This window comes from Taudactylus pleione, unplaced genomic scaffold (assembly GCF_031769625.1).
Source record: "Taudactylus pleione unplaced genomic scaffold, aTauple2 ptg000018l, whole genome shotgun sequence".
In the NCBI taxonomy this organism is placed as follows: Eukaryota; Metazoa; Chordata; class Amphibia; order Anura; family Myobatrachidae; genus Taudactylus; species Taudactylus pleione.
Window position 1 is genome coordinate 4,313,654 of NW_028284420.1, and position 23,782 is coordinate 4,337,435.

General features: G+C 44.3%; 1 protein-coding gene across 1 annotated transcript in view; it reads left to right on the top strand.

Moving 5' to 3' along the window:
• The window catches only part of NSF (N-ethylmaleimide sensitive factor, vesicle fusing ATPase), a 138,610-nt gene that overhangs the window by 85,030 nt on the left and 29,798 nt on the right, over nt 1–23,782 (top strand). The window contains exons 4-7 of the mRNA XM_088442432.1: nt 1,846–1,885; nt 15,924–16,090; nt 20,627–20,734; nt 21,537–21,612. Coding sequence (XP_088298558.1) covers nt 1,846–1,885; nt 15,924–16,090; nt 20,627–20,734; nt 21,537–21,612 — 391 coding nt within the window. The remainder of the gene's footprint in view (nt 1–1,845; nt 1,886–15,923; nt 16,091–20,626; nt 20,735–21,536; nt 21,613–23,782) is intronic.

Here is a 23,782-nt window from a genome sequence, read left to right on the forward strand (position 1 = left end):
TGACGTGTGCTGTGTCGGCCATGATTGCTGCACTGCAAGCATTCCCTAGCCCCTCCTTTTTCTCTACTGAAAACGTTATAATTGTGAGCCAATAAAATCCTTTAAAAATTACATCACACCGTTTTAACATGGGCAACCCGGGTTGAGTTAAAAGGCACCAAATCTGCAGTAACCCAGGAATAACCCGGGTTATTATGGCGAAACTGAAAGGCCCTGACCCGGGTTCAAAACCCGGGTCCGACCCGGGTTTGCGATGTGAAAGGGGTATTAAACAGATCTGTAGTGTATGTGTGCAGATTGCTAGATTGGGAAATCCTAATATCTGGCAATAAATCTACAAATTGTTCAATTGTGGTTTTCAGATTGCTGATGTATGGGGGCCTTTAGATATGAGAGGGGTGTGTTCTAGCTCAAATCTAAACTAGAGTGTAAAATAAAACAGTCCATCATTTGGGGACTACATTTTGCACCCCTCGCATTGCATCATGCAAAGTTACTCCGTTTTTTTTATATAGTCAAGGGCACTTAGCACCTATTGGATAAATATCAAAAGAAATATTGTGTGAAATATGTAGTTGAGAATTACAATATAATTTATTAATTAAATTACTTGTGTGTCGAACTAGTTTTTCTGCTCCTGTTTAATTTACTGTTACTTGTTTCGACACAGACGAAGGCTTCTTAATTAAACGATAGCAACAGTGATAGCATCTGGTTATAAACCCACAACAGCAGCTATACTAGAAGGGAGAGATGGGATTTAAGGCCAATGTTGCTGGGAGGATTTCATCACATTACATAATAAGTTTGTACCTGACTTATTTGTGTAAAACAGCCCGTAGGAGAATAATGGCAAGGGACCTGATTCCGAGTCGAATGCTAAGTGGCTGTATTTGTAGTATGCTACGCAATCCAGATTTACTGCCCACTGTGTTTCTGTTCAGAGCCGCAATCATTAGTATTGGCATTTGCTCTTGCCCAATGCTAGGTGCTAGAGATGCATCAGAAGCCGGCTTGTCTTTACTGTATGCATGACTCGATTGCAACATTGCCACTCAGATGGCACACAGAAGCACCCATTTCATGTAGAGAGTGATCTGTGCCTGATCCGTTCAACTTGGCTGGTGATGCACAAAAATGAGTAAATTCGCTTATGTACATGCGCAGTTAGCTAAAACTCGCTATTTGCAGGCGTTTCACAAGCTGAATCCAACTCAGTGATGCCCAAGGTGCCTTAAAAGCGTCATCTACATGCCATAATGGCACTGTTTAATCTTATAGGTAGTCTGTATCCTAACCCTGTCTTGAGTTTGACCGCCTGGATCCCGAGCACTGGCATCCCATACCCAACCCATTGTTCATGAGCATACTAGGACACCAGTACGGTCTTTATACGAACTTGTTTGCTTGAAGTGTTTTTCATTTTAAATTTTTTTTGCATTGCACTGATAATCTATGAAATTAACAAGCAAAAACTTCTCCCATGCACAAAGGCCACCATCTTGCTTTGCACAACCGCACACTTTGGCGGTAATCTAGTCGCAGATGCTTGAATTTCGTTGTCAAAAAGGATTTCGCCTTGCATCTTAGCCATTTTGGCCACTCATAAACCAGGCCCTATAATACTTCTTACTATATCCACATTAGTACAGGCGTTCGTTTTATCCCTCTTTATACACTTAACACATCAAGTCAAAATAAATGTTATGGTATGATCATTACCAAATGTAAAAGAATTGGCTGGCACATTTCATTATCAGGTGATATACAATACTGATTCTTCAAGTCAGGGCTTTTATTTCCTGTATAATGGCTGTACTTTATCCCTGTTTTTGTCTCTTGTAGAGAAAATGGGCTGGCCTCTCCATCGGACAGGAGGTGGAAGGTAAGCAACTATTAATCATTTTAGTTATGAAAAATGAGGGATTTTATCAAACTTTTAACTCCGGCGGGAACAGCTGTGTAATAAAGACCGTTCCTTCTGTCATTGGGAGTCGGTCATTACCAGGACAGCCTCTTATTGGAGGTGCTGTACTGGCTTTACATCATTGGTGAATTGGCCAGAAAGTTATCTCATATTGCTGTGGCAGTGGTAATGAGAGATGATACTTTATGGTCCTTTTATGTAAATATACAAAAATAGACCCTTTCTTATAGTCCTTGTTTCTGTGATAAAAATCACTATGTACTACATAGAATCTGTTTTATGGAATAAAAATTGTAGAAAGAGAGAGTTGTCTGCCTGTCACCAAGCTTGTAGTGGAAGCGTGTCACATGCTAAACTATTTTAATCCTGCGCATTCTCTGCATGCAGTTTTCTAAAATGAGCTATTTTCTTGGTGTTGCTGTCATGTCACACGAGAACATAATTCATATAAATAAACATTAGTTATGTGCAGTTGTAAACATTTTAATACAATTTCTAGATTCACTGCTGCCAGGCATATAAATCAAAGCAGCTGATAAGGTGTAGGTAGGACTGAGGACCTGAATCAGAGCCGAACGCTATTTGCGGATGGTCGTTCCAAAAAAGGGGCCGGCTATTTAAATTGAGCGCCCGCTCTTTGCGGTTTGTTGACGCCTCTATGTCTAAGCGAGCGAACGAAAAATGCGCTCACTATTTTGTAAAGACGCCCCTTTGCCGTTCGCATCACACGTCATCTCCGGTATTTATTAGATTAATCAGGTATATCGAAAAGCATCTGAACTGCTCGCAGTGCTTGTGGTAGGATTTTCTTACCGCTATCACTGAGAGCAGTTCAGGCTAAAAGACAACCAAGTGACGTGGTCGATGACGCCCCTTTACTAATTATGCACTCCCATTAAACGCCCTTTTGACCGTTTGGCACGCCTGCGTTCGGATCTCCACTCCCCCGTTTTCAAGCACCTTCCCCTGTTACCACCCACAAACAGTACATTCTGTCACTCAAATTAGCAGCCCCTCGATGTTTTGCGAGCGCACGATTTCCGACCGCAATGACTGGTTTGCGCATGCGCATTACGACCCATACGCATGCGCAGTTGTGAGAACATTGCTCAGAGCGAACGAGCGGCCGCTTACAAGCGGCTCTGAATCAGGCCCTGAGTTTTCTGTGACTACACCTCTAGCTTCATATAACATACCAGCGTGGCCAGAATGTCATTTTATGATGGAAAAACGTTTTCTTAGAACATAGTTAAAAAAGGGGGGAAAAAAAACCTTGAATCTGGTTAAACAAGAGTGAGGTACACTGAGCATCGTTTACATTTCATTTTTAAACAGAATATGCTGGTGCTATAGAAGTAACTGTTGATAAATAAATAAATATAAATACATTGGTTTAAATGTACAAATATGAGAACTGTTTCCAGAGGGGTTGGGTATGATATACCGACGTGTAGAATGCCGGCTGTCAATACACTGACAGCGGCATCCCGATGGCTACAATCCCGACAGGGGAACGGTAAGTAGTGTAACCCTGTCCTATCTACCCCCTAACCCTCCTTTCCTGCACCCTAACTTTTCCTACTCTGCACCCTAACCCTTCCGGTAAGTGCCTAAACGTAACCCCCCCCCCTGGCTGGAGCCTAACCCTAACCTCCTCCCTCCCACAGCCTAAGCATAAATCTCCCCAGGGCACCTAAATCTAACCCTCACCCTTCGCGGCTGACAGCTCTCCAGCCCCGTTGTACTTATTCAATTGCCGGCGAAAAGCCGTTCTCAGTTAAAAGTTTTCGCCGATGACGTAATTTTGCATGCCAGAATCTTTCCACCATATTTATTTGCAAAAACTTTTCGCCGATGCGAAAAGTCTGCGCCTTGTTACCAGCGGAAAAGATTCGCCTGTGAATGGAGGCGGAAAAAGTGCAGAATTGGAGGTTTGGGGTGTAAAGTTGCAGGAACACACCTGCAGCCTTGGGACAGTCCCCCAAAGGTAAACTGTGCATGCACCAGAGTGAGCATGTCTCACGATGGTGTTGTGACTCTGGTCCCAATGCCCTGTTAGCTGCAGCCTGATTGACAGACTGCAGGCATTTCAGGACGGCCTGGGGAACGTTCCAGATAATGGCGTTTTGGCCTCGTTTTCTGGGGGTGCCTCAGATGCAGTTTCATTGTCCCCAACAGTGTTGTTTTCCTGGGCTGCGACTGATGGTCACAATGTTGATCCGATGCTGCGTCTCCGGGAGCAGGCATCGGATCAGAGATGCCGGCAGTGGACGTCTTTTTACACAAGACACCCATTTCACCTGTTGCATATTTTCGCCCAGCCGCTATGTACAAAGATGCAGTGCTGACATTTGCGTCCACCTCGGAATCAGGCCCACAGTCTGATGCATCATTGCTCCTGTTTTGCAGTGTTGACTTAAGCTGACCACACATCTAAAGATTTTCTGTCTAACCAGCCAACTAGTTGATTGGTTGGAATGAAAATCTGGTAAGGTATGAAAGCAAATGACAATCAGCAATTTGCTCCCAAATCTTGGAAAATGGACAAAAAAAGTTGTTTGAACAAATAGTTTAGATCAAACATTTAACAAACTTGTCTGAATGACCATTTTCATCTGTTTTCTGGCATTTAGGAGCAAATTGCTGATCATCATTTACTCCCATACATTACTCCCATACATTATTTTCATTCCAACCAATCAACTAGTTGGCTGGTTGGACAGATAATCTTTAGATGTGTGGCCAGCTTTACACCAGGGGTGGCCAGACTTTTGGACTCTGATCTACTTTTAAAACTAAAAACCTTTTGTGATCTACCGAGCTTAAAAAAGGGTCGTGGTCTGCAAAAAGGGGGCATGATTTCGCAGCAAGGGACGAGGTGTCTGTCCTCCCTGTAGTTGTGCCCATTAGGCAATGTGCCCTGTATTAGAGCCCCTTATGCAATGCCTCCTGTGTTAGAGCCCCTTATGCATTGCCCCCTGATTTAGAGCCCCTTATGCAGTGCCCCCTGTTTTAGAGACTCTTATGCAATGCCCCCTGTTTTAGAGCCCCTTATGCATTGCACCTTGTTTTAGAGCCTTTATGCAGTGCCCCCAGTAGTGCCCCTTATACAGTGCCCCCAGTAGTGCCCCTTATACAGTGCCTCTTTCTACAGTGTCCCTGGTAATGCCTCTTATGCTGAGCCCCCAGTAATGCCTCTTATGCTGAGCCCCCAGTAATGCCTCTTATGCTGAGCCCCCAGTAATGCCTCTTATGCTGAGCCCCCTGGTAATGCCTCTTATGCTGAGCCCCCTGGTAATGCCTCTTATGCTGAGCCCCCTGGTAATGCCTCTTATGCTGAGCCCCCGGTAATGCCTCTTATGCTGAGCCCCCGGTAATGTCCCTTATTCTGTGCCCCCGGTAATGCCCCTTCTACTGAGTGCAGTACTTACCTGTCTTCACGCTGGTTAGCGCTCCAGCTTCACTCCGGGAGTGGATCGAACTATATCCAGCAGGCGCGCAGGCTCCTCACATGTCAGGTGACGACGTCACCCACACACTGCATCACTGGGAACGCTGGCTTCTGTAGCGATCAGAGGCTCCTTTTAGACTCTGATCGCTTCAGAGTCCAACGTTCCCAGTTACTGTAGCAAGTTGGTCGCGATCTACTGGAGGGAGCTCCACGAGCTACCGGTAGATCACAATCGACCTTTTGGCCGACCCTGACTCTCATCGCGCTCAGGGTTTGCTCACTCTGCAGTGTACGCCATCTTCACTGCACATCTCCATTACATTAGTTCCTCAGACAGCATATATTCTGTCACAATTGCAATTTGCTCTGCATTTCATAATTGGACCCAAATTATAATTATTTTTTTAATGTGGTTTTCATTTGCCCAAAATACATGAAGACCATTATAAATATTTGAATACTCTCTAACACCGCACATTTTCTCCTGAGGCTCGCGCTTATGGATATTTATCATTATACAGTTACCTGGGTAAGGTTATTATCTACACTATGAGGTATGACGCACTTGATCTGTGCAACATGAAATTCAGATCACTGTCCAGTATTTTCTTTAAGTGGGGGATATACAGATGTGTTCTCATACACCTAGCCTCAATACGCCTTACGACGCAAGATGACAAAACTGCTTCACGAGACTACTGATTAATTTGATATGCGACACTTGTGTGTGTGTGTATATATATATATATATATATATATATATATATGTGTGTGTGTGTCTGGGTCTGGGTCTGGGTCTGCATCTGTACAATAGCAGCGGCCGTTGAATCGTTGAACTTCCTATACAGATACAGACTGAATCGCTCACAGATGTACAAATGTCGCAAATCACATTAATCAGTGCCGTCTCATGAAGCGGTTTTGTTGCGACTAATCGAGCAGAAGCTATGCGAAAAAGATGCTTTGCGCACGCCGAGTCGCTCAGAACCTCGAGCGCCGAAATGGGCTGTTTGGTGCGACTACAGCAATAATGTATTAGGACACATCTGTATAATTAACGTGTTTATTACTTATCCAAAAAAGTAAATACCTGTTTGTTTAATGTACAGCTCTTCTGATTTGCATTTTGTCTTTTGTCATATCTCCTCCATTACTGTGATTTGAAAGATAACAAATTATACAAATGAATTGTTTCTCCCCTACCTCCCCCTTATTAATCCTGTGCTGTTTGCCTTACTGAACCAGAAGGTAGTTTCCGGCTTTGCAATGAATAATTAAGGCGCTGGGGAATTAAGTATGCCTCTGTGTACTATAAATAACCCCTCTCTGATGCCCCCGCTCCCTTGGCTTAGAGTTGATATTTTATTAGCCTGTTAGCCAGAGGTAGAGGAGAGTGTAATTGTTATTTAACTATTCAGGAGGAGACTCTCTTTTTAGGGTATTTATTGTATGGTGGCCGGAGCACTGTGATTGTTCAGCTGGGAACGTTTGGCAGCAGATAATACCATTTACCTGCACTTGCACTGCTGTTCACTGTGCAAACTGTGTATATTATTATTGGGCTCACTGCTTGATTTATTCCAGCATGCTCTTATTTACTACTGGTGTGTATGTACACTGTATTATAAGTAAGGATTGTTTTATTTATTTTATAATATTATTTATTTTATATTATTATTTATTTATTATTAAAAAAGCATATTTTAATTTATTAGCATGAATGGGAGCTGTGGTTGCCCCACTCAGCCTTCCTGTATATGAGACGGCCAGAGACCACTCTCAGGTGCTCTCGGTGGCTGCAATCTCAGGAGGTTGGGTCAGTCAACCTATATACCTCTCCTTAGGTGGCCAGGTTATACAGAACTCCGTATACTACTTAGCCTTGTGTGCTGTTCGTAGTTGACCAAGATGCTGTTCGCAGTTGACCAAGAGCTTATTGCATATATATATTTTACATATTTATTTGCATTGCATGTGACTTGGGAAATCTGCTGTGTGTTATACTGCCTTTTTATTCCTGAATGACTGTCCGTTATAGCCATCATTGCTGTTTCTCCTCATAAGCCCTCTGCTACAGGTGTGTGGGTTATTGTGCGTGTGAAACACTGTCACATTGTGTATTACTTTGCATAACATTAGGGATATTGTTATGTCTAAAAAAACTGAAAAGCAGGTGGCTGAAGCCCCTCCGCTGATGTCATGCATGGCCTGTAAAGCAGGGTTATCCTCTCAGGATTTTAGGCAGAATGGATTATGTGGTCACTGTTATAAAGAGTCACCACATTAGTCAAATATACCAGCTCTTGGGTAGGAACCCCCTTGGGCTTCCTTTACCCAGATCATGGCACAGGTTGTAGACCGGTTATCTGCTCCGAGGCTGGCACCTACTGTGGGGCACCCTCAGCAGCTACAACCTACTATGCCTCCTATGCATCCATCCTGGATGGACGTTTATGCCCACTCAGGTCAGAGTATGACTTTGTCCCCTGCTGCATTTCAGCAAGCGCTGCAAGCAGCTAGGCCGGTACATCCTAAAACCAGAAGGTGGTCGGCTTCTTCGTATCGTTCCGTCCAGCCTGTAAACTGGTGCATCTGATGAGTGTGAGGATATACAGGGCTCCTCTCAAGAGTCTCTCTCGGGAGAGGAGGACCATTTTCCAACAACGGATGTCCCCTCCTTGATTAGGGCGGTCAAAGCTGTGCTAAACATAGATAATGAGGAGCCAGAACAAAGAAAGGCTCCAGTATTTAAACGCCAGAAAGTGGTTAAAGCTGAATTTCCCGTATCTGAGCACCTCTCTGAACTTATGGGAGAAGCATGGAGTTCTCCAGATAGACGATTCCTTGTTACAAAGAAGGTTACAGCCTTATACCCCCTCACACCAGACGAGTGCGTTAAGTGGGAAGTTCCACCAATGGCAAACGCGCATGTGGCACATCTGGTCAGGAGTGCCACATTGCCCATACCATTTGCATCCTCCCTTAGGGATTCCACAGATAGGAGACTTGAAGCCTGTCTCAAGGCGGTCTTTTCTCTTTCAGGAGCGGTTACCCGCCTGGCCATGGCTACGGCCTGGGTTTCTAAGGCCATTGAGGAATTTACAAAGGCACTGGAAAATACACTTCCAGAGGATTCCAGAGAACAGCTGACAATTATCGCCTATATTAAGGAGGCTGCCTCCTATCTAGGAGGGGCAGAATTGGACGCCGGTTTTCTGTCCTCTAAGGCTTCAGCTGCCTCAGTTGTGGCTCACAGAGCCCTATGGTTAAGGGACTGGAAAGCAGATGCAGGGTCCAGGAATGCCCTGGAATCCCTTCTGTTTACGGGAGGCATTCTGTTTGGCACAGAATTGGATAAGATTGTAGCTACGGTAGCAGCCTTCAAGGCGGCTAGTTTGCCTTCAACATCTACTCCTAGACCTAGGCAGTCGTCCTTTCGAGTCTTTCGGCCACAAGGAAAAGCAAGGGGTCAGTGTTCCTCTAGAACCAGTTCTCGTAAGAGACCACAATCTAAGAAACCTTGGCCAAACAGGCGTCCGACTTCATGGTCAGACATCAAACCCACCACCTGATGGGACGGGCCTCCCCCTGGGAAATCCCAGGGTAGGAGGCCGACTTCTTCAGTTTCGGACACCTGGCATCTCACGACAACAGACGCCTGAGTTCGGGAGGTGGTCTCTCAGGGGTACGCCCTTACTTTCTGGAGAAGTCCCCCGCAGAGATTCTTCTGTACAACTCCTTCAGAGGAGTCTGCACAAAGGCCTTGGACCTCCAGCAGGCCATTCATTCTCTGCTGGAGTTGGGGGTAATAATCCAGGTTTCAGTGAATCAACTAGGAAAGGGTTATTATTCCAACCTATTTTAATCCAAAGACCCAATGGATCTCACCGGCCTATTCTGAATCTAAAAAGTCTCAACACATTTATCCAGTTGCCCAGGTTCCGTATGGAAACCCTTCGGTCAGTTGTGTTGGCAATGGAACTAGGGGATTTTATGGTGTCCTTGGACATTCAAGATGCATATCTGCATGTGCTAATTACACTCTCCCACCAACGGGTTTTGCAGAACATTTCCAGTTTCAGGCGCTGCCTTCTGATTCATCAACAGTCCCTCGGGTGTTTACCAAAATAATAGCAGTAATGACGGCCTCCTTCAGGCACCAGGAAGTCCAGAATACTGCCATACCTGGACGATCTCCTGATATTGGCACAATCTCCACATTTGTTGCAGCATCATCTCAGACTGACAATTACCTGTCTACTCAGACACGGCTGGATCATAAATTGGAAGAAGTCGTATCTTCTTTCAGTACAACAGATGGTGCATTTAGGTGCACTTTTAGATTCTCTGGGGCAGAGGATATATCTGCCAGAAGACAAGATTGTGGCACTTCAGTTGCGGATTCGCAGGTTTCTCCACAACCAGTCAGTGTCTGTTCACTCAGCAATGCAGGTTCTGGGATCCATGGTGTCCACCTTCGATATGGTGGAATATGCTCAGTTCCACTCCAGACCACAGCTACGACTAATCCTCTCCCGCTGGAATGGGGAGTACCACTCAATAAAGTCACAGACGATCTGTCTTTCTCCAGAGCTGCGGCTGTCCCTCTCGTGGTGGTTGCAGACGTTTCATCTGAACAAGGGTCGCCCATTCTGGTTTCCAGATTGGGTGCTCCTCACTACCAACGCCAGCCTCCGCGAATGGGGAGCAGTGACAGGTCGGCGCACATTTCAGGGAAGATGGACGACCAGGGAAAGTCTCCTGTCCATAAAAGTCCTCTAACTACGTGCAGTGTTCAGGGAGGCACGCGAAGTCAGGCTGCCATGGCGAAAGTATCAAACATTCTGGTCTGGACAGAATGTCATCTTCCAGCAATCTCGGCAGTGTTCATACCAGGAGTCCTAAATTGGGAAGTGGACTTCCTAAGTGGGCAGGATATACACGCCGAAGAGTGGGCTCTTCATCCACAAGTATTCCAGAACCTTGTGGACAGGTGGGGACTAGCAGAGGTAGACCTCATGGCCTCAGGTGGTCACAAACACAGGGGGCTTCATTCAGAGGCGGTCGGAGGATGCAAGCGGTCGCTCAGAAACTGGGCGGCCGCTTGCATCCTGACCGCCTGCCTCTGTTTCGGTTGTTAGGCTGTGGGTTTACACCCACAGCTCTAACAACCGCTAGGGTGATGGTCGCGATGGTCATAGACCATCGCGACCATCGGGGCTTACGACGAGACCCTAGGGTAGGGTCTCACTTGTCGTAAGCCCCGGAGAGCTTCTGGCTCTGTCAGAGCCGGAAGCTCTCACTAGTGATGTCAGTGGGGCCTCCCTCAAACGGCGTGCGTTCCCATGGGAACGCCTCCGTTTGGGCTGCCACCCCCCGGCCCGCCTTCCAAACGGGGCGAGCTGTCAATCAACATCGACAGCTCGCCCCCTTTGGAAAGAGACCCGCTACGACCGACGCTGTCGGTCGTAGCGGGTCTCACGCATGCGCACGAAGGAGCCGGCTCCCTAGTGCGCATGCGCACTGGACAAACATCGAGGTGGCACGGCCGCCTCTGAATGAAGCCCATGGTCCCCAGGTACAGGTCCAGAGCCAGGGATCCCGCAACCGAATTTTTGGACGCTCTAGCAGTAAATTGGAACTTCAAGCTAGCATACTTGTTTCCTCCATTTTCCATTCTCCCAAGGGTCATCAGGAAATTCAAGCAGGATGGCGGAACAGTAATACTGATAGCCCCTGCTTGGCCCAGGCGATATTGGTTCACCGACCTTCAGAGTCTCTCTATAGACACTCTGTGACCTCTTCCTCTAAGGCCGGACCTGTTAATACAGGGTCCCTGCCTGTATCCGGACCTTCCCTGTCTGTCTATGAAGGCGTGGCTCTTGAAACATCCATCTTATGAGCCAAGGGTTTTTCCAGTTCTGTAATTCAGACGATGCTTAGGGCGCAGAAACCTTCCTCGGCCCGCATTTATTACAGAGTTTGGCACTCTTATTTTTTCAGTGGTATAAACAGAAAATATGATCCTGGAATGTTTAGGATCTTTCGAGTGCTTGCTTTTCTTCAGGGTGTATTAGACCGGGGTCTCCGCCTGGCCACCCTGAGTGTTCAGGCATCTGCACTCGCAGTTTGGTTTCAGCGAAGGATCGCCCTGCTGCCTGATGTTAGTACATTTTTTCAGGGTGTTCTGAGGTTTCAGCCTCCCTTTGTCCCTCCGTAGGATTTGTCTCTGGTTCTCAGGGCTCTACAGACTCCCCCATTCGAACCCCTGAAATCCGTAGACCTTAGGTGGTTGACAGCAAAGACCATTTTTCTTCTGACTATCTCCTCTGCCCATATGGTCTCTGATTCGGGAGCTCTTTCTTGTCGCTCTCCCTTTTTGGTTTTTCATCAGGATAGAGCTGTCCTTTGTACCAGGGTGGGTTACCTTCCTATGGTTGAATCCCGCTTTCATGTAAATTAAGAAATTGTGGTTCCGGTCTTCAGGCCTTTCTAGGGGTGAAGCTTCTCTGGATGTTGTACGCACCCTATGTATTTACGTGGATCGCACTAACTCCATTAAGAAATCGGATTCTCTTTTTGTGTTGTATGGCTGTCATAAGCGAGGCTGGCCAGCTAACTAACAAACTCTGGCTAGGTGGTTTCGCAAGCGTACACACAAGCTGATCTCTCTGTTACAAACACAGTGACAGCACATTCTACTCGAACGTGGGCCATCGTGGGTGTTTTGTCATGGTGCCTCTGCTAAACAATTGTGCAAGGCCGCCACATGGTCTTTCATCCACACTTTTTTGTCAAATTTTACGCATTTGATACATTTGCCTCTCAGGATGCTTCCTTTGGGCGTCGGATTCTCCTTTCTACTAAACAGGAGCATCCCCACCCTTAAGGGAACTGCTTTGGGACATCCTCAAGGTAACTTCTGTGAACCCTATGGACCCCGAAGAAGAAATAAAGAGTTATGGTATAACATACCTTTTGTTAACTTTTTTTCCTTCGAGGTCCATAGGGTCCACAGAACACCCACCCTAATGCACCTGGTGTTATTGGGTAATCTTTTCTGTTGCATTTCTATGATTCCCTCTTCCTAGAGAGTGTTTCTGAGGTACAATTGTCCTTCCTTCTCATCTTTTGCTTCTCCTGCTTTTGGCTTGGTAACAAACTAAATGCCTATAGCCAGGGGCGGGGTATATATGGAGGAGGACCCAGTGCATGGGAGATAAAGCTTTTAACTGTTTGGTGCCTGGATCACTCCAACCGCATACCCCAAGGTAACTTCTGTGGACCTCGAAGAAAAAGAGTTAACAAAGGTATGTTATACCATAACTCTTAATTTCTACCTGCTTTAAATATTTCTGTGCTTGAACTGCTCATAAAAGATGTTACATTGACTTTATGAATACGCTAATGATACAGATGAGTAGAGATCTGGCATATCTATATAATAATTATGTAAAGTCTGTCCAGTCTCCGACATGCAGTGGATGCCTGGGCAAATGCTGCACCTCTAACAGCCACTGCTCGGGAGAGGATACAGACCTAGCTAGAGAGGAGGACCCGCCAGGCCTCCTGAACTGGACAAGTATGTGAGTAGGGGTGGCGAGGCGGAGCAGTGGATAGAGAGGGGGCAGGGCCGGACAGAGTGCGGATGGGGTGGAAGGGAAGATTGAGGTGACTCTGCATATGCTGGGTCCCTTTATTAGTACATGAGTACTACAGTCTCACACACCATAACCATTCCCCCATCTCTACAGCAATAGAGCACTTGTAATAGTTATCAAATGTTATCTGCCAAGGCTGCTATTGATAACTATTATCTGTTATCTCTTAATGCAGAGGTACAGGAGAGAGGTGGATCGGTTCTCCCATGCCCAGACATGGGGTGCCCAGGCTGGAGCAAATTGATGTCACTGGATTTTCATGGCAATATCTGTGCGGAAATATGAATTCCGCATTATGATGTATGGAGAGGTGGGATCAGGTGCCTGACTTTGAGAACCAAATTAAATGTAGGTGAATAGGTTCCATGGGTGTTAGGTCACAATATGTGTATTTTTCTTATTTAATGGAAGTCAGCTGTTTAAAAGTGGACATATACTCCAGGGAAATTAGAAAGGTAGCATGTGAATGAGGGAGATGTAGGTTGTTCGGAGAGTATAACTTGCAATCTAAACAACTGTTTGCAGTCAGATGATGAGGTATAAACTGGGTCTTGCACTGAAACCTCATCAATCTGTCTCCTTTTTTGTATAAATGACTTTCTTTGCATTGCTGTAACTATTTTCTGCCTTTAGTCCTAATAAGACAGATGGCAGCAGTCATGTGGAGTCTGTTGAGCTGTTTGTGGGTAACATATGTTTCTGTAAAAACTCCTGCAGATTGCAGGAAGAGAATAAAAAGGTGCTATGGTTTGCAGTGTGTATCTTTGATCTAATACATATAAAACCAGTATATTGGTACAGTCTTTTGCTTTGTATCTTTTATAATATAGGCAATCTACTACCCTATTATTAGCAAGATTGCTGTAGTTACTTAGTCCGCCCAAAATTAAGACTTTAATTACAGGTTTCTAAATTGTGATCAACCTCTCTGTTAAATTTCCAAACTAAACTGAGCCTATGTTGTCCATCCATCATGCCTTACTGCCCCAGGGTCCCTGATCTTACCCTATTCTTGTCAAACCCTGTACAATTCATTGTTTTTCTTCTCTCTTTCTCCATGTATTTGCAATCAATTCTCAGTGTACCCTTCGAATATGAACAGTGATCAATTGTATGTGTCTGGCTATAAATTATTAGGCACTGCCTTCACCCAGTTGGTGTGCCAATGCCAAACTAAATGCCCTGCCTCCGCTCCCTTCCCTTCATAGCAGGTCAGTGCTCTCACGGTACTCAATGCAAACTAGCTGAAGAGTGCAGTCACTTACACAGAGGTGGCAGAACTGGGCTGAGCCAATTCTCTGGAGACTGCAGCCTTTGTACTTACTAGGAGCTAGTGTCTTCTCTGAGGCATGAGGTCCTTGTGCCTCAAAGTCAGAAGCTCCTAGTACATTTTTAGGCCAAATAATGCTTTATTGATTGTCTGTACCCCTTCTGTCTCCCTGAGTTCCCCTGCTTAACACTGTGGGGCTGATGCTGAGGTGACTATATGCCTTTTGTTTAACATATCTTGCAAGTTGTCATACTGCGCATGCTCCGGAACTGAGCGTACACATTTTTTTGCTTCTGCACTTACGGCTGAATATGATTAAATTAAAAGGCAATTATTTGATATTAATCAAAAAGTTAAACTTAACTGCATAATAATCTCTGTTCATAAAATCACTTGGACCTTAATCTGTGCTACCCTGGACAGTTGGCATCATAGAAGTAGAGACAATCTATCTGGACCAATAAGTGTCTCCGGTAATTTAGCTTGTTCCGTCAGATAGACCTCCTCCTAGCAATTTCATTTGGGGCTTGATTCAGAGATGTACACTAATGCAACTGCGCTTGTTTTTTCCGATTATTCCCGCACAGAGGATCCATCGCAAAGAGAGTGATAGGAAATCACCGTTTGGAGAAGGTAACGGGGGGTGGCTAGGCAACTGCAGGCGTGTCTGACTGTTTTAGTGCCGTTTCATGGGCATGCATAAATTACACATTACAATCCCCTGTGCAGCATGCGAGCTCACTGCGTGTCAGGAGAGCTGCAGTGTTTGTGGCTGGTCAGACTTGTTGCATATGCAGCATATATGACTGCCCATTGTACGTAGATCTTTACGCTGTTGTACATCATTGGACTGATATGAGAAGGCAGCAGTGTACGTCCCTACTCGTCTATGCTTTGGTTGGTATTAGCTTATTTTAGCAACTGTGATCCGTGGGAGTATGCATTTGCATTAGCGTACATCTCTGAAACAAGCCCTAAGTGAATTGCTAGGAGGAAGTTGGGCCACTTAGGACCAGTGCATGAGTTAAATAGACCATATAAGTTATATTACTAAACCTGTTTTTCATTGTGTTAACTGTTGAACAACGGTTACCCTTTATTTGCTTCTAGTATTTGCAAATTCATTTTTCATCCGGTCACAGTGCCACCCCCTGCTTTCCCTGAATGTGCTCAGGGCTTTGGCGAATACGCTCAGGAGGGTTTGTAGGGGGCAGGGAACAGAAATGAGTATTCTGGAATGGTCCAAGTATTTGGGAGGGGTATAGTCATGGATAAACTTTCCCTAGAACTGGAAGTTCCATATATCTTGCAGTGATCTGTAAATAAAGCCATTTTCAGAAATGATGTTTAAATGTAACTAGGCAATAGACTATTTTAAAGATAAACACTTTTTCATAATGCATATTTTAGCATCATGACCATCGTTTAAACTCCTAAAGAACCCAGATCAACAGGTTGAGCGGGATTAAGTGGAAATGTTATTCTATGTGGGGCTGCACAGGAATTATGAGGTGGGTTAAATAGCCTGAAAAATGTTCTGGCCACCTGGGTGTCCGATTATATTGTCCATTTCTTTCCCTTAGTTGTTACTCACTGGTTTTGTGCCCTCTTTAGTTGCTGTTTACAGTTTCGACAAGACCAAACAATGCATCGGTACAATGACCATCGAGATAGACTTCCTGCAGAAAAAGAGTGTGGACTCCAACCCGTATGACACTGACAGGATGGCTGGAGAATTCATTCAGCAGTTCAACAACCAGGCCTTCTCTGTAGGGCAGCAGGTAAATATGTGTATTACCACGTGTCATAACAAGACTTCAGTATCAAAATACAATCTCTTAATAGCCAGCAATACAGTATGGTGTGTTTAGTCCGTCAGTCCATGTTGTAATTTTCTCCGTTAAACAGTGAAAATATAATGATCACATACAACAAAATGGTTGCAATCAGCCTGGCTGAAAGTGAGCAGTCCTTTCACCCCGTCCAGGAACACATTTCAAGCACTATGATGGCTTTTGGGGGAAGAGTGTCTTTGCTGGTCTCAAAAGATTTGTGGCCTAGCCTACAGAGGGCTTACCATATTTGCAGTAACACTGACTAAAGGGAAATTGTCCACCTTGTGGCGCCCAGGTAGCATCTGATACATGGATGTAATCCATAACAACCTGATCCTGTTACTTATTGCTCAGGCGGAGCGGAAGGATGGGTACCCTGTCTTCCTTCGGTTCTTGCAACAAAAGCTCAAGTTTTCCTATAATCTCATACACTCTCAAATAATTGTATACCAAAAAAATGTATATTGGGTCATTTTATTTAGGTTTAGGAAAAGTGCTTCTCCTGTATACTCTGCCTCTCTGAGACTGGCACAAGGGTGCCGTTGTATATAATGACGGCATTTGGGGTTGTAAAATTCTCTTATGGGAATTATTAGGGAAGGCCAGAGGGAGCACATATTTTGCACTGGTAAGCTTTGCTGAGGGTTTAGTCCCCCAAGTCTTTATACTACATACAATACTCCTGCTGGAAAGAGATAGAGGTTATAGGTTTTTTTTTCATAGTGCGTGTGTCATTAAGTAATCAGATTCCCAACTGTGCTAGAAAAATCTAGAAACATATTCAGATAACTTTAATCCCACTATACTTTTACATTGGCTGTCCTTACAGATGTGTGCTGTTTGGTGCAACTGCAGCAAAGACATCTCAGGGCGCCTGGTCTTGTGAGACTCTGCTTGTGCCAGGTGTCTCTTTTTTTTTTTTGTTTAAAAGGCGTCTAAATCGCAGTGCGAATAGGATACAGCAGGATACTCTGCTGATTAATTTGATATGTGACTCTTGTATATCTGTGTGCGATTGTTTCAGTCAGCATGCGAAGTGCTACGATGCTGTGGCTGCAGTAGCATTCCCTCCTGGCTGTTATAGTGGGGCTCCACGCCCTACCCGATTTCAAAAAGGAAGAATGAGCCCACTAAAACAACATGCAGGGTGCCGTCCCCACCCTTAGACCGCAGTGTCCCACAGTTGGGAAAAATTGCGGTGCAACGCTCACCGCTGGTGAATAGATGCCGTGCGTATTCGCAAGGCATATATTCTCAGAGGGGAGATCTTGGGGGCAGTCCAGCATGTCCTTTTTGCCCTTGAAAAAGTGAGGGACGAAACGCGTTGGGATATTAACCTATTTGCATACGATTGTATGCTAATTTACCACCATTTTTGTTTGTGTGGTTTTGTTTATGTTAATATCCTTCACATTAAACCAGTTGTTTTAAGCTACTTATACTGGCATCAGTGTTTGTGATGCACATATTGGGCTCCTTACTCACATGCATTCAGCTAACTAGGACGCAGGGAGGAGATGGACCAGCAGACCCCTTGATTGGGTAAGTACATTTAACCTACCTGATACTATAATATAGTGTCCTAAAAGCACCCTGATACTGCGTTCCTTGCTCCCGAGGTGGTGTTAGCTGTGATGGAGGTGACACCGACAGCATCCTGATTTTGCACAAGGTTTATATTTCGTTACACAAAACTCAGCCTAAAGTTTTTGCCCACCTGATATAGACTTACAGATTTACAATACTGACTTTGATTTATACAAGACTCACTTAACCAACTCTTGGCCATTCCAGCCTACCTCTATGTGCCTGTTTAAACATAATCGACTCCATCTATGATGCCAACATTCAACTCAGCCTCAAGTTTTTGCCTACCTGCAGTCACCCCTTTTATCTTTACAATAGAACGCTTAATAGACCATCTGGAGACTTTTTAAACGATCAGGCCACCACACCTGTAGAGTCCATAATCCTACACAACCATACACACTCACATATCCACTTACCACAGAGCGCTTTCCTCTTTTTTATCTGCATTTATGTCCGTAAGTGCTGGATTCGCCCCCAAGAGTGATAAAAGGAGGGTGTATCTTAAAGACACCCCCTTTTTACGTGGCCACGTCCCCTTTTTGGGAGAGCAGGTGCTCTTTCTAAATTCCAGCGCCCTGCTCCGCACCGGACCTAGAATGATCACTACACAGCTTTCTATCATGCCAAGTTCTGTTTACAGACTGACACACGCACACGCACACCCACACGTTTTTCATATCAAATTAATCAGCACAGTCGGCAGAAAAAGATGCCCAGCACTAGCAGAGTTGCACAGGACGTGGCTGCTCACTCAGGCCAGGCATATCGAGGCTAGGTGAGCAAGGACACATCTGTATGTCTGTACTACTGAGAGGGATCCAATCTCACTTTTCAAACAATGTAGTGTTATGCTTGTTTCGTTGTCAGGTGTGGGTTTTAGTCTGATGCTAAAATGTTGCATATTTTAGTGTAATGTCTTTATATACTGAAGTGCCAGAAGTCATAGGATAGCAGTATGTAAAGGTAATGGTAGGTGCCGACACTGTACTGTGACGTCTTGGAAATGTCCAGACCTGCTACAGTTGTAATCTGAGATCTTGTAAGTAAGTTTTTACACCGGCTAGGCTGCTCATGGCAAGGCGTTGTGAATTATTGGAGTTCGATAGGGACATGTTAGTGGGTGCCTGATGGATGGGACATTCCATTTCCGTAGTTGTGCATACATTCAACATTCCTCGCCCTACATGTGTAACGGGAACAACTCATGGGAGGCATAACCACCCACTGTGGACAGCGCATTTACTGACCACGGGTGATTAATAATTGCAACCAGCAGCGTCTGGACAGAATTGTCCGTGGTTACAGACAAACGACACTGGCAAAACGCACATCCACATTCAATTCAGTAGGGACCAGACGCATATCCAGCAGGTCAATGCTGCGTTCCTTATAATGCTGTTTTCTCTAGCTTCCATGGGTATAAAAGCAGGAGACCCACCAGAGTGCCCCTGTTAACACTATGACACCGGGCACAGCACCTCACCAGGGCTTGTGATGTCACTAATTGGGGCAGGCTGATGGTAGTGTTCGGGTGTGGTGCAGATCCCATTTGTCAACAACGCACCGTGCAGGCTGGTGGTGGTTCCATAATGGTGTGGGGTGTGTTCATGTGGCAAGGGTTTGGTCTGCTGGTCCGCCTGAACACGTCCTTGACCGGTACCTGCTACATTGCATTGCTTGATACCCATTTGAAACTCCTCATGGACTTCATGTACCCCCACAACAATTAAATATTTCAGCAGGATAATGCACCGTCCTAAGGTGGCCATCATGTTTGCCCAACATTAACCCAATCAAACATTTATGGGACTTGGGGCCTAATTCAGACCCGCTCGCGAGCGCTGAGCGCTCGCAAGCGGGTCGCTGTTGACCGTCGTGCGCATGCGCGAGACCCAGATAGCGACGGGCTAACAGTCGCTACGGGTCTCGCACCAAAGGGGGCGTGCTGTCGATGTTGAGTGACAGCACGCCCCCTTTGGTGGGCGTGCGGGGGGCGTGCCTGCCCAGACTGAGGCCTTCCCATTATTATTATTTATTTTCAGTTATTTATATAGCGCACACATATTTCGCAGCGCTTTACAGAGAATAGTTGACCATTCACATCAGTCCCTGCCCCAGTGGAGCTTACAATCTATATTCCCTATCACATGCGCACACACACATACACACTAGGGTTAATTTTTTGTTGGGAGCCAATTAACCTACCAGTATATTTTTGGAGTGTGGGAGGAAAACGGAGTACCCGGAGGAAACCCACGCAAGCACAGGGAAGAATATACAAACTCCGCACAGTTAGGGCCGTGGTGGGAATTGAACCCACGACCTCAGTGCTGTGAGGCAGTAATGCTAACCATTACACCGTCTGTGCTGCCCATGGGAACGCCTACCGTCTGGGGCCGGCCACACTGACATCACAAGGGAGTGCTCTCGGCTCTGATAGAGCCGAAAGCACTCCAGGGCTTGCGGCAACGAGACCCTACCACAAGGGTCTCGTCGCAAGCCCGATGGTCGCGATGGTCTTGACCATCTTCCTGGCTGCTCGCTATAGCTGTGGGTGGTCACTCACAGCTATACGCTCTAAAAATGAAGGACGGCCCTGATTCAGAGCCAGCGCTCTGTCAGAGCGTCCAGCTCTGAATCAGGGCCTTGGTGCAGAGGTCCATTCGCACCCAAAATCTTGCACCTACAAATATCAGGGAGCTGTGGGAAGCTATCCAGACGGCATGAGGAGGTCCCACACGATACAAGGTATCCTGCGCCTGGTGTCTGCAATAGCTTCCATGCAGAGTATTTATATAATTTACTTTTTTTTAATTAAAAATTATTTAACACTTACCTACACCTAATATTGTGTTTTTATTTATGTACTATTACTGATGGTCACCTCTGCAGCTGGTATTCAATTTCAATGACAAACTTTTTGGTCTGGTGGTGAAAGACATTGATGCAATGGATCCAAGCATCCTGAAGGGGGAGCAGTCACCTGGAAAGAGACAGAAGGTGAGAATATTGTGCTTAGTGTTATCACAGGTGTCATCACTAAAGTGGTAATCCTTTACTGTTATTTGTGTTCTGTATAGTAGGGGGGCTACAATAAACATACATGGATAACACAGGAATCAGTTAGCAAAGTGCATCAAATATGACCTGTTTTATGTAAAAGTAAATCTTCCATAGTATATTATGCATAATGTACGTGTCCCCAGCTGGAGGGAGAATGGGGGACTTTTTTAATTTTAGTTAATACACATATGACTCATAAAATTTTACAAATCCTGTTTAGTTACACTTGTATATTATAATGGATAAATAATAATTTATTTTGAAGAATATAAGACCAACACCCAGACTGCTATATTTTATGTGGCTGCATAAAATCTTTACTCTATTAGTGATGTATTAGTTCTAACTACGTAGAGATGGATGTAATCACTTCAGTGTTCAATATAATCTAACTCCAACTGTTTTGTCACCCACTACCAAGTTACTAAATAAAAGTAAAAATAACAAAACAATCCCATAACCTTTCATGAAATCAGCACATACTGTATAACGTCAGTCAGGTAAGGGGAAGTGACACATGTCGGTTTTAAAGTCCATAATGAAACAAAGATCAGGACTCTGCTAATGTCTGGGTTACACTGTACAGTGGATTCCACATCAGGCCCTGCAGTATATTCATAATGATGAAATATGGTGGATGCTTAAAAGCATCAGATTTACCATTAACAAGTTTTTTCAGTTTTTATATATTTTTTTTATTTCTGGTCTTGATTATCCCCTTAACCTTCTCTTTCTGCAGATTGAGGCAGGGCTGGTGGTGGGGAACAGTCAAGTGGTGTTTGAGAAGGCAAGCAGCTCCTCACTGAATCTCACAGGTGAGTAACACATGAGGTCTGCCAATGCATGTGTCTCTGCGGATGTTCTGGGACATAAATTAGCAGGAACAAGAAACATTTTTAAATAGATTCTTCTCACCTTGTCATGGTTGAATACAGCAGATGTACTGGAAGGATAGATGACCTGTTTTTTTTATTTATTTGTCGCATCGCAAAATCACCACAACCTAAGAAAAGTTCTAGTCAATACTTTTTATTACATTCCAAAGTGATGTTTTATTGTTGTCGGGTTTTTTTGCTGTTCAAACAGTAGTTTTTGTTTTATTCAATAATCATTATATAAGGTTTTCTGATGCAAAATATTCAGTTTTGTTATTTATCCAAGTGTCTCAAGTAACAAATATTTTAACTGTGTTTGACCAAAAGAGGGCAGTCTTCATACATTAATCACTTCAGTAAATTATTTGCAGAGTCTGTTTAGGAATAACTGGAATTTACCAGAAGGGGGCAGCAGTGAGTATTTAAAAACATGCTACATGTGCTAGTAGTGAGTTTACTGGGAAAAATATCATATTTTTTTTTTCCCCTTGGAAAGTACAATATATGCTATGGGTGGAATTCAATTAACCGCGATAAAGTGTTAGCTTGTTGCGCATTAAGTTTTCGCATGCATCGCGCAATAATTTTGCTTATCGTGTCTAAGCACACTCCCGTTTTTTGCGTAATTTAATTGCAAAAGTTGTGTTGCGACATTCGCATGATAATTCTTGCTGCTTTTAGTTTTCTGTAAGTGTAGGTGGAAATGTGCCTGTACCAAAGTGATATAGGATAAACAGTATAGAAGTGTATTACTGGCCCTAATAAAAGTTTCTTGGGTTATTAAATTGTCAAATGGCTGTTTTATGCATTTATTTAAAACAGTCAAATAATATTAGAAAGCAAGAGTTATTTTGGGCAAAATAAATGTTCTATTTAAATTGGGGGTGCATAAAAATACATATAAGTATATATTTGTGTCATTTAAAGACTCTCTTAAACAAAAACCTTCAAAATACGCCTCTAACATCCACCTGCAATTCTAAACACACCTGCCCCATTCATATAGCACCCCCATATACTTGTCCCACATAAATTAACCCATTTTCATGCATTTTGCACTTTCATCCCCAAAATGCTTATCATTATTGGCCAAATCTAATTAAAACCTTATTTTTGCCTAATTAGTCATTAAGGAGACTGTCGCAGTGGTTCTGAACGAAGTCCCAACCTTATTTCCTTAAAATAGGGATCTTGCCTAAATTTTGACCTACTGAGGAGGTGGTGAAAACTAATTTGCGATAAATGCTATGTAAAATTTGCACCCGCAAAAACCGCAGGCTAATAGGATAAGTGTTTAGTTGCACGATAAGCCGTTTTCGCAAGAAAACAGCTTATCACGGCTAATTAAATTCCCCCGTTTGTCAGTTAAAGTGTAAATTATTTTCTGTAAGATTCAAATCTAATGTGTATATATTTTTGATGTCAGCAATTGTGATATGTGAAGCACACCAATATTATTTTTGTTTAATTAGTAAACAATGTATTGGTTTTTTTTTTATAAGCATAGGTGTTTGTTTGCTTAAATAGAACAAATCGTAAGAAATGGCTACAAAATCCCTTCAGTACTTAGGCTAGTGACACACAGGTGCTTTCAGTCACTGTGTAATGTAATGTTCTCTGCTTTCACACACTCCATTTTTGTTGGTCTCTCCTCAAACCCCCCACTCCTGCCAGTCACTATTATTTTAAAGGCATGGAGGCCCAGTAAGCAACATATAGGATGTTGTAATAAGTTTAAAGGCATGAATAGAGGGAAATTAAGCATCATACAGTATAAACCACTAAGGTATATAACAAACCAGAGGTATACAGAAAAGATACAAGGACGCACAGGTGTACTAGAGATTACAATTTAATGGGAATGGGCAAGGTGCAGACAAGAGGGTAGATAATACGGAATGAAAATGGGGACAGAGGGGCGCTCGGTCAGCAATCATGGAGTTAGGTGGCAGAATGGTAGGCTTTGTTTAACAGTTCGGTATTTCAAAGTTTGGAGGCTAGCTGAAGTGCTGATAGAGCATGGATGTGTATCCCATAGGTGCGGAGTGGCCCGGGAGACGAGTGGTATATGGTTATCATTGGGGAGTTGAGGATTTAGTTATTGGCAGAG